Consider the following 10,887-nt stretch of genomic DNA (forward strand, 5'->3'; position numbering starts at 1 on the left):
TCTTGCTTTCCACAGGTTACCAGTACGTTTGATTGCTCTATTTGGACTCAATATGGGATACTGCAATTCTGAAAAGAGACACATTCACGAAGGGTGGGTGATAATAGATGGGAAACCATTCTAGTGAGCTTACGTGGAGACAGGCCTGGCTTTGTTAGTCAGATTACAAGTCCTCCCACCAATCTGGAATGCTGATTGTTTTTTTCTTTGCAGCTCAAGTTAGAGCTCTGGGCAGAAGTGCACCCAGTACACCACCTCCATCAACACTTTCATCCTGATTTTCCATGGAAAGCAGGGTAAATTTTATCTTCCACTACCCTCACACCCAGCTGAGAGCACAGTTCCCTGCCAAGGGCTATCTGATGATTGAGGAGATTTCATGCCCTACTCCACATGAGGCTGGGACTGGGAGCAGTCGTTCTTCTGTCAAGAGCAAACACATTTCTAATTCAGATATCAAGAGGAGACGTGCTAGACGGTCCTGCATCCCTGGGCTATAGATGGGTGCTGCCCCACTGATGGCCAGAGAACATATGAGAGGCATCAGTGCAGGCATGGCTCTTTACAAACACTGACGGTCAGAACCTCCAAACTCAGGGAAATCAGCAACTCATACTTCATCATATAATCTATCATTTGGAAAAATTATTGTGTTAAGAAACAAACGTACCTCCCACTTTACTAATTTCTAAAATACACAATGAGAAATAGGACGAAATGTACTTGCACTGGTTCCTCAGCCATCTATCACTGCCTTACCATCCTAATTGTCTGCTACAGTAATACAGGCTTTCAGAGGAAGGACTACTATTCCAATATAACACAAAACTTGTTTCACAAACTCTATAAACAAGGATTTCCTTTCCACACGTGCCCACTAATAGAAACGGAAAGTAGCAAAAACAAAACAACAAACCCTTCGTGAGTGGCATCTTACACAATGCCTGTATGCTTTGCAGCTTCTTCAAGATCTAACTGCACAAATAAGTTTAATAAATAATTAAAACAACATGAACTAATCACAACACTTGCTCCTATTCTGGCAGGATATTTTTAGATGACTATAGGTCATCATTACACACTCCGTAAGAAGCTTATCTACAATGCTGCCAATCTACCCAGAATGGACACTAGATAATCTTTCAGGCTGAAGTCCTCGATATGATGGCTATTAAAGAGCAATTATAGGCAGTTCCTTTAGCAAATGCTAAAGGAGATCTCAAGAGAATGTAGGGCAAAGTAAAAAACCAAACCAACCAAACAAATAAACAATAACGAAAAAAAACCCACATTAATCTAATTTAGTTTAGACTAAAGCTTTTATTACATGCCATGGCCAGACAAGATTAAATAAGATATTCAATAAAACTTCCAATAAAAATAAGATATTTAACACAATTTAAAAGATATTCAAGATAAAAACACATATACAGAAAGCAGACTCTCTGCATCTCTAAATTTTACCGTTTAACCCCTACAAATACTTCCACTATATTTTCATAGTTATTACAAACAATAATTCAGGTTATGTATTTCACTATTATACATCTCTGCATTGTTTAAAGTGCTCACGGATTCATGGAAGTAGAAGTATGCAGCAGGGAAGGATGCTTACTGTGAGGTGTCCCCATCCCTTGATACTCTATTGCTAAAGATAACCAGGACTGGCAAGATCAAGAAGAAAGAGGTGACAAAAACGGCAAGTGGAACCCTCCTGCCAGTTCATTTTAAGCCACAGACAGAGGCCAGGGGTGTGCATGACTCATTTCACTGTAAAGGATGTATACCTGAGGGCTGGAGGGGACACGGACTATTGAAATTTTAAAAATGTGTATTTCATGTAGTTCATATTCTTAAGAGAAACTGCTTTATGGTCTTAAAGTGAACTGGAATAAAGGACTAAGATCAAGATGCTTTCCTGAACTGGGAAACTCAACATTTAAGTTTGACACACAGTAAAAAATCACTTAGCACTTTACATTCGATGGCTAACATCTTTTTTTCATACATTTAATTAATTAGAATGAGGTGGCTGATTTATGAAGCACCATTTGTGTTTGGAATAACACAAAATAAACGGTGGTTCTAGGAACAAGCGAACTGGGTTTAGCCCTAAGGTGAGGACTGAGGTGTCAACTACCACAGAGACCCACAAGTTATTAGAGATTATTTCATGGTGATTTTCATGGGTGACAGTGTGGTCAAACACTGGAATAAACATGGATAAGTCTAAAGACCAAGTGAGGATGCTACTGAAGGCTGGGAGGCACATTTTCCTCTGTGTTCCCATCCTCAAATGGTTATGTGGCCTACGCTGGTTGTTTTGCTTTGTTACTGAGGTCAATCTGGCCAAGAGTATAAAAAGAAAAATCAGGGTTTACTCACCACAAGGAGTCCCTGTGCCACCACACTCCATCCTATAAAGGAAGTGAAAGTGCTCCTCCCTTCGGTCTGATTTACAAGAGAGAAAGAAAGAAAGAAGGTTGGAATGTTGCTACGCTGCTACTTCGAGCGGCATGGTGGGGAACATGGGATGACAAAACCTGATGATGTTATGAAGGCTTCCTACATAACAATGTACTCTCTCTGTCCACTGGTGCACCACACGTGAGCCTTGGTCAGAGGAAAGAATGGACATACTTGTTTCCCTGACAAAGACACTAAGAGCTCTCCTACACTCATGTTCTTGTGGTGGCATTAGTTACTCAGGCCAGAATCAAATGCGTAACTTGGTGTTGAAAGAGAAAAGCCTATTTATACAGCACAAGTAAAGTTAATTTGAACACAACTAACTTTAAAGAGGTAAGGCACATGGAGGAAAGTCAACAGGTTAAGAAACAGGAGAATCTGAAATTCATAGTTCTTTTGGGAGATAAGAATTCTCCTACAGGGTCAAAAGAAAAGATATTTCTAACCTAAAACAAGAAAAAAGAAGCCAATGAAGTCTTTAGTGAGAGTTATGTCTAAAACCAAGACAAGGATCAGGAAATTTGCTTGCCTGAATTTTATTTACTCTAATAGCAAAAGAAAAATACCCCAGCAATCTTAAATCAAGCCAGCTTACTTAGCACCAAATAATGTTCAAAAGTGCTGTCTTTACTAACAGCTGTCAGTTGTGGGTTCTAGATTTTACCATTTTCCTCTGTAATCTCATTCAATGTATAATTTAAGTGTGACAGAATTCTAAAGCACAAAATAATGGAAATTCTAGGAAGAGACAGGATTCACAGTGACACGACTTAAACTACCACATACTTGGTATTTTTAATATATTCCACAGATGAACTTAGAAAGATATTTGATATCAACCACAGATAACTCATATGATGAATCACAACCTTATTCTGAAATATCATCCTAATTTTCTATAAAATTTAGAAGCTATCTTACCTTATCTAGGAAAGGAAAGAACCAGCTTTCCAGGACCCTAGATGCCTTCCTTCTGTCCTTCCTTCCTCATTAAACACTGGGCAGCAGGGGTTGAGACTGCTAATTCATCAGGAACAGATTTAAGCATTTCTTTCTGAGATCATTTGTGAGTAGTGTCAACTTTCTACAGGAGCAGTGCGGCATCGTTTGCAAGCACTGCACCCCACCATGGACTCACAGTGGCACCCATCAACATCTCCAAAGGAACACAATCTTAGACGCTTGAAAATTGGCAAAATGGTCTGTGGACTCGGCAGTCAGGATGAGGTCTGAGTTACTGAACAGGCTACAAAATCTTCCTGCTTATCATCCTTCCTTAAAGGCAACGTCTCTGTTTACCTAATTGCTATCAGTAGCAAGAGAACTTAAATCTCAAACCAAAGCCAAAACCACATCAAGATAGCCAAAGATATAGCAATAGCTTCAAAGCATATAGTTTGGTTTGCTTTAAAAAGCGTCTCAGAGATGCTGCACGTAAGAGAGGGGCAGGCAGAGGAGGAGACAAATACTCATTCAACGAGGACAAAAGCAGCACCTTCCTGCTGCTGCTGCTGCTGTTGCTGCTGCTGCTGATTCTGACCCTGCTGCAGGGTGATACCATTTCCATGTCAGGACTTAATTAACACATACACTTTTCTTCTCTTTTTAGAAAAAAAAATAGACTATAAATATAAATATATATATATATATATATATACACACAGAAAAGATTGAAACAGAAGAGATGAGAATGATAATGGGTGGGAAAAGTAGACAACTTCTTTGCAGGTTTTAAGTCAGACTGAAGGAAATAGCACCTTTGCTTGTTTTTTGAAAAAAGATCAAAGCTATAAGGAAAACAAATGAAATAATCTTTAACAGAAGTAGAGAACAATGGAAGGGAAGCTGTAAGATAGCAGGATTTGGCTATTTCTACATAATTCCATAAAGATAAAATGGGCTTGGGTATTCTAGAAATACCTAAATGGCCTTGGGCATAATATTAACAGTATTTTTTGTTCAGTCATTTTTCACAGAATACTATATTTTCAGTTCTATGCTTAAAAAAAATTACAGAGATATTGTTCTCATGGTTCACGGAAAATAACTGGCTCACAGTAACACACATTGCTTAAGTTAGGTATAGAACACTGAAGGTACTAAGACATTAAAAGCAGAACTTCATATTTTCTGTAATATTGCTTGCTCTCATACAGAGGATTTAAGATGGTTGAAATCTGGCTGCACAATTTTAACTGCATCCTCATGTTTCATTTATCATATAAATATGAATGACAGCATAAAATGTAACTTCAGTTAACTAACATTGCAGATAGATTATTAGAAGGTGTTTATAACAGGCTGCCCCCTAGAGTCCTTTTAGCTATAAAACCATGAAAATAGAAAGCACTTTTTAAATGCCACTGAAGTTAATTTAGATTGAAAATGCTTCAAATTAAAAATGTAAAGCAATGGACTTTTTTTGTGCTAAAAAATGTAAACTATTGTAGAAATGTTATCTAGGAAGCAACAGTTGTTTCTGTGAAGCAAACTGGAGTAGATGGTTTAAGAACTCCTATTTTCTGCAATATTTAATACTCAGAATGAAAAGCGTATGCTATATGCTGCTTACATGTCCTGCTTCCCCAAATGACAGAGAAAAAGAAATGACTTTGAGCATAAAGCAGTATTAGATGTCTGAAGAACAAGATGTGTGTCAAATAAGATGACTTTCATCCTCAAGAGCCTCTTGAGAACACTGACACGCCGTATCAGGAAGTGTATATCACCTATGTGTTAACCACACAGAAAGGACGGATCTAGTCCAGAAGGAAGAGTTGCCAGGTTATAAACCCTTTTAATGCTTTACTCCAGAGTGCCAACAGCTGATCAGGACATGCCATGGGTAGAATACGAACCTGTTTAACATTGCTGATCCAGGAATAACTAAAAAGTAACCTAGCTCACAACGTGTGTGTGAAAATCCCTGCAAGACCTTAATTACTTATGTCAGGCTGTTGCATGGGATTAACCTAATTTCCCTGTATCCACCCTCTTTATGCAGCCACACACAAACATTTTCATAGACCTTCCCCATCTTCTGAAAAGGTAACTAAAATGTCATCTCACTGAGCCCTCAGTATAGAAACCAACTTTAGTATTAAAGCACCACAAATGTCTTTGAAAATCCTGACTAATGAGAACAAGCCTTCTTAAAAACCCTCCTTAAAGTAAAAGAAAATATGTGGCAGATCCTAAAGTTAATGTTTAAATGCCTAAAAAGATTTCCCCACCTGGTTAACTTATGATTAACTAACCATGCTGTAATTCCTATCATTCTGGAAGAGGAGAAAGATTATAGACACAAGTAATGATTTCTAACCCTCAGGCAGGTTGAATTCTTACAACTGTTTATTCTCTTCAGTCTTGCTAAGCGTAACCTTTATTTCTTTCACAACCTAATCACTAGATTAGTTATTATTTTTATTTACATTAGAAGCACTTCTTATCAAAATGGATTAAGGCTCATTTGAAAGGGCTGTGTTTATTATTATTAAGTATAGATGGCTCATTTTCTACTTGAAAAGAAATGTCTTTGTGACTTTAGTCTTTTAAACAGAACTTACAGTTTTGAATATGGACGGGTAATTTTCTAGCTCAACTTCACTGATGAAACTATAATTCCAAGTGTTATGTTCCATTGAATGTTCACTATATTTAAATGAAGTTTCACAAATTATTGCCCACTTCAGCATTTTAAATTTTCAAAATGGAAAGGAATGTTTTAAAAATATTTTAAAAAGTCATACATATTAGAATTGTAACTCAAACTACTATGCTAAAGCTAAGCAGTAATTTCTAAAGGGTGACCACGTAGAGCAGAGACATGCTGACATGACTGTCAAGGAGGAAAACCCTAAAGTCAAACTTCCTGCTCACTCAAAGGACAAATGCACACCAAGCACCACATTCCATCTTTCTGTTTTGGTAGAATAGAAGTGCAAGAAACTGGTATTTATTACTCGGTGCTGTAGGCAGGCATTCTGCTGGCTCTGTGGGATGATGTAGGCAGGCACTCAGCCAGCATTAAGAAGTGCTGTGGCCATGCACTCGACTGACATGCTTTTTATATCTCCAGGTTTTGGGGAACAGGTACTGAGCTCTCAACCTCTTCTTTTGCAGATAGGGACAAGCTTAGGGGAGGCAGACACTCACTACAATACACTAGCTCTGCAAGTGGGATTGGGCTGACTGATATTTTCTATCAGAATGATGCTGTTACAGAATTATCTACAGCCACCAGCCAGAAGTCTGTACCTGTAGCTTCATAGGCCACTAACACAAGTGAACTGGAGGAGGAAGCCTGCAGTAAGGGCTCGTTAGGAGATTAGAACCTGGGCTTCTCACAGATGAAGCAAGCCAGGAGGTCTCACAACCGTCGTACAAGTGGGTTAAGAACATGGTCTGTCAGTTTCTACTTCTAGTCCTGTTCCTCTTCTACTCAGTCACATGGCCTCCACAACAGTGTCAGTTTACTGCCTACAGCAGTTTTGCTTCAAAACTTCTCTGGAAAACAATGCATATATAAAACACATATTATATAATGTAAACTGAACAGATACGAAGTGTAAGCATTAGGAACCAAAGTATGAATGAAATTATAAGCATCAGCTTTATTCTAACAACTCTACAAGTTATAAACAGAATAAAATTGTTTTGATACTAAAACACTAAAAGAGTCTTACCTTAAGCCATAGCAAGGCAGGGTGAGGAGCCTGAATAGCGCCAGAAAGACTCTTAAAGGAAGCAGGGTGAACACATACAGAAAGGCATCGAGGCACAAAAATATTCCAAAGAACATGAGCTACATTGGGAGAGAAGGAGAAAAAGAGAGAGATTCTTTAAGTAGTTGTAGATTAACTTCAAACACCCAGGATTTCTAAACTTCATGAGAACTTCCTTCCTGATTCCTTAAGTTTAAGAAATAGGACATTAGTCTTTTACTGCTCTTCCCAGAGTTTTCTGTTTACTATCCCCAGAAGTCAGCTCCTCAAAAGATGGTTGCTCAGACTCAACTGATGTGACTTTCTGTTACTTCTTAAAACAGAGAGCCTAAGTAAAATCTGTTAGACAAGCTTCTTACCTTTAACTCCATCCTTCCATTTCCTGTTCATCAGAAGACTGGAATATACAGTTTTAGTTTGAAAACAATTTTTGCAGACTGATTAAGTTTAATATAATTTTACATAGCTGCTATACTTGGAAGGCCTTATTCTGACTACTATTTTCTTTAACCTCTCCCGTTTCTTATTGATTTATATTTTCCATTTTCACCAATAAATTTAGCAGTATAGCTCCTAATAGGAGAATGAGACAGATCTTTTCACAGCTTGAAGTAACTGGACCTAATTTCCAAACTTTGCTCTTTAGGCAGACTTCTTGTATGCTTAACATACAAACATGGTCTAATGGATATGCTGTCACCATAATACTCTACACAGCCTTAAGCAATAAACTGTCCCACCCACATGCATTACCTAAATTCACACTGCTATAAGCAAAACAGTTTCTTACAGAACTCACAAGAAAGTTCGAATTTGCAGGACATGGCTCTTTAAAGCACTGATTTGAGTGAAAAAGGTCATTGGGACAGATAGGTCCTGATCCAACATACATGCTACCCTGGAGATGATGGACATGAGCCACAGCCTTCCATGGTTGAGCTAGCTCTCTAGCCCACACTGGTCTTCTTGTAAGAGAGGGGATTAGGACATAGATACTCAGAGAAATGACCAGGTGAGCATCTCTGGAGAAGGTGGCTGTCCATGAGCCAAGGGGAAAGGCTTCAGGAAAAAGTTGATTCCTTAATGTCAGGCTTCCCCCTCTGCATTCCTGCTGCTTAAACTGCCCAATGTGGAATACTCTGTTATGGCATGTCAGCCAACAAATCTATACATAATAAAACGAAAGCCCATATTTTATTAATTTTTGACAAAAATCTAAGAAATAAATTATAGATGTCAGATTTCTTAATGTGAACATAAAGCTTTCTTCAACATTCTAGACTCATGAACAACAATGAAAGTACAGTGTGAACCTAAGTCATGTCAACATCTACAGTTTTCAGTCTTCCCTCCATGACAGCCGTCCTGAACCTGTTGGTGTGAAGTGCTAGTTTTCATCCATGTTTTCGAGTTATGCAAAGCACTAAAGTCTGAATAGTAGTCCTTATTTATGACTCTCCCACCCTTGAGAACCCTTTCCTGTCTGTAAACTCCAAGAAGAATCTTGGGTATGTCTTCATGAGAACACAAAATGCTAGAAAGAGGAGTGTGCCTATCTCTTCATGAGCTCATGTTGGGATGAACACTGTATTCCTTTAGCCAACAGCCTTGAAACTGTGAATGTGGGCATATAACATGCTCAGCCCAGCAGGTACAAGAGTATCAGGAAGCAGGATATGGTACTCCCGCCAGGAAGTTTGTGACTATCAGGGAGGGAAGCAGTGATCTCCGTTTAGGGCTAACAGCTGCCATGGCAGACCTGAGTGTGCAGGAACGGGGAAGGTCTGATGGCCAAACCACCCTGGAGAGACATAGAATAAGCACTTAAGTAACTTCTGAGGAGATGAGCATGATGGCCTGGCATGGGGATAGAGAGAAGGCCTCCACAGTTGTGAGGTGCTAGAAAGACCAGAGATGGGCAGTAAGGATGGGAAGAATAAAACTCCTCCTGCCACTCAGCAGATTTTGTTAGTATCCTCCATGGTGCACAGACATAGCATGTCTAACGGCCTTCCTTTCACATTTCAAGTCTGTCACATGAACCCAGTAGAGGGGCAACTTTTCTTACACTGTGCAGGTCCTATAACTGGACCACTGGAGCTGGCAATAGACCTCACCACAAAGATCATGTGGCTGCAATTAAAGCCATTTCAGCTGAGTGAGGATAAATACTCAGAAATGTAAGAATACAAAATGCAAAGGAAAAGCAACAGAAAAGTCCGTTAATCTGGAACTATGGAAGCAGGACAGTCCTTACCGTTCTGGCATTGCATTCTCCTAAAGAGCATTCTTCTGAAAGCCTTAGTAAGTAAAGAAAGTAGACATGTATGTAGTGTGAGCCTGGCTCTGTGCAGAATGTAGTCTGCCCACCATCCCCTTCATGTACACGGTGACTCAGGATGCTGAGGTCTCTTGAGTGTCTGCAGTGTTCCAGGCAGGTGTTGGGTGATGAGCACTTAATGCTCCTAGCAGCTCTTTGAGGAAATGATCACCTCTTGACACATTAGGAAGCTGTGGATGTAAAGGATGAAGCTGGCCCACGGATGTGCATGAGCAAAGGAGCTAGCAAGTCTGTCAGAAGGTCCTGTTCTCCATCTTTAGCATAGTTCAAGCAGCCCTCCACTATGTCTCCGTGCTTCGTGAGTTAGGGTGGCTTTTCTTTTGGCTAACTTATCTTGCAATCTGCTTACTATTTTTTTTTTTAAAGCAAGAATTTAATGAATCAAATATTTAGACTGGCTTCTAGCTTTAAAATGTTACATTAAAAGTTTTGAGAACACATCAATAAGAATAATGTATGCTTTCAAATCTTAGTGTGGATCTTGAGAAGGCAGGTAATTTTTATTTCTTTTTATTTAGACTAAATAACTGTAAATTATGTAGCTGTCCATTAGTAATTAGAAATTCAAATTTCTTCTCCAGCACACAAGATGTGACTATAAAGTAATGACACCAGTGACACATTGTTTTTTTTTCTGAGACACAAAAGTCTCCTGTCCTACTTCAATATTCACGTCAAATTTCAGAGTACATGCACTGCTGTGACCACTAAAGCAGCGTGATTCTGAACATGCCCCTAAGCCACAGTCTGTCAGACTAGTGGACAGATGCTCACAGGATGTACATCAAACCCTGGACACCATCACTTTCTTCCCAGTTTCCCTCTTCAGCCCCACTGCTGCCGGCCCTATCTTAGAGAATGAGGACTCTTACTTTATCTATCTCTCATCTCCACATGGAAGGGCTTACACAACAAATATGCCATCTGCCTACACTTGCGTATAAGATAAAAAGACAAAACTAAAAATATAGTAGAAAAATAACCCCAAAAGCAGAATGTAAAGACAATCTATCAAAAAGAAAACATGCACAGGAGTTGTGGGTTGTACCTCTTTGAATTCAGCTGCACTCATGTTTTCCCAGGGAAGAAAGACAAAGAAAGGTGACACAGGTCTTAGGTGAGTACCTTCCATGAGCCAGGCCACTCTTTAGGGTCATCCTTCCTTAATCAAACACTGTAGAGCTTTGTCTAGGCAGATATTTTGACAACTGAATAAAATACATGTTCATAGCCAGGCACGGTGGTGCACACCTAACACAACACTCAGGAGAGTAAGGAAGGAGGTACAAAACCAGCCTGGGCTACATGGTGAATTCCAAGTCAGTTTGGGCTATATATTAACAAAAGGGGAAG

General features: G+C 39.2%; 1 protein-coding gene across 1 annotated transcript in view; it reads right to left on the reverse strand.

The window, feature by feature from the left end:
- Positions 1 to 10,887, reverse strand: part of Tapt1 (transmembrane anterior posterior transformation 1) — a 50,260-nt gene that overhangs the window by 21,050 nt on the left and 18,323 nt on the right. Inside the window, exon 3 of the mRNA XM_028765277.1 lies at positions 7,155 to 7,273. Coding sequence (XP_028621110.1) covers positions 7,155 to 7,273 — 119 coding nt within the window. The remainder of the gene's footprint in view (positions 1 to 7,154; positions 7,274 to 10,887) is intronic.

Source organism: Grammomys surdaster, unplaced genomic scaffold (assembly GCF_004785775.1).
Source record: "Grammomys surdaster isolate TR1022 unplaced genomic scaffold, NIH_TR_1.0 150, whole genome shotgun sequence".
NCBI lineage: Eukaryota > Metazoa > Chordata > Mammalia > Rodentia > Muridae > Grammomys > Grammomys surdaster.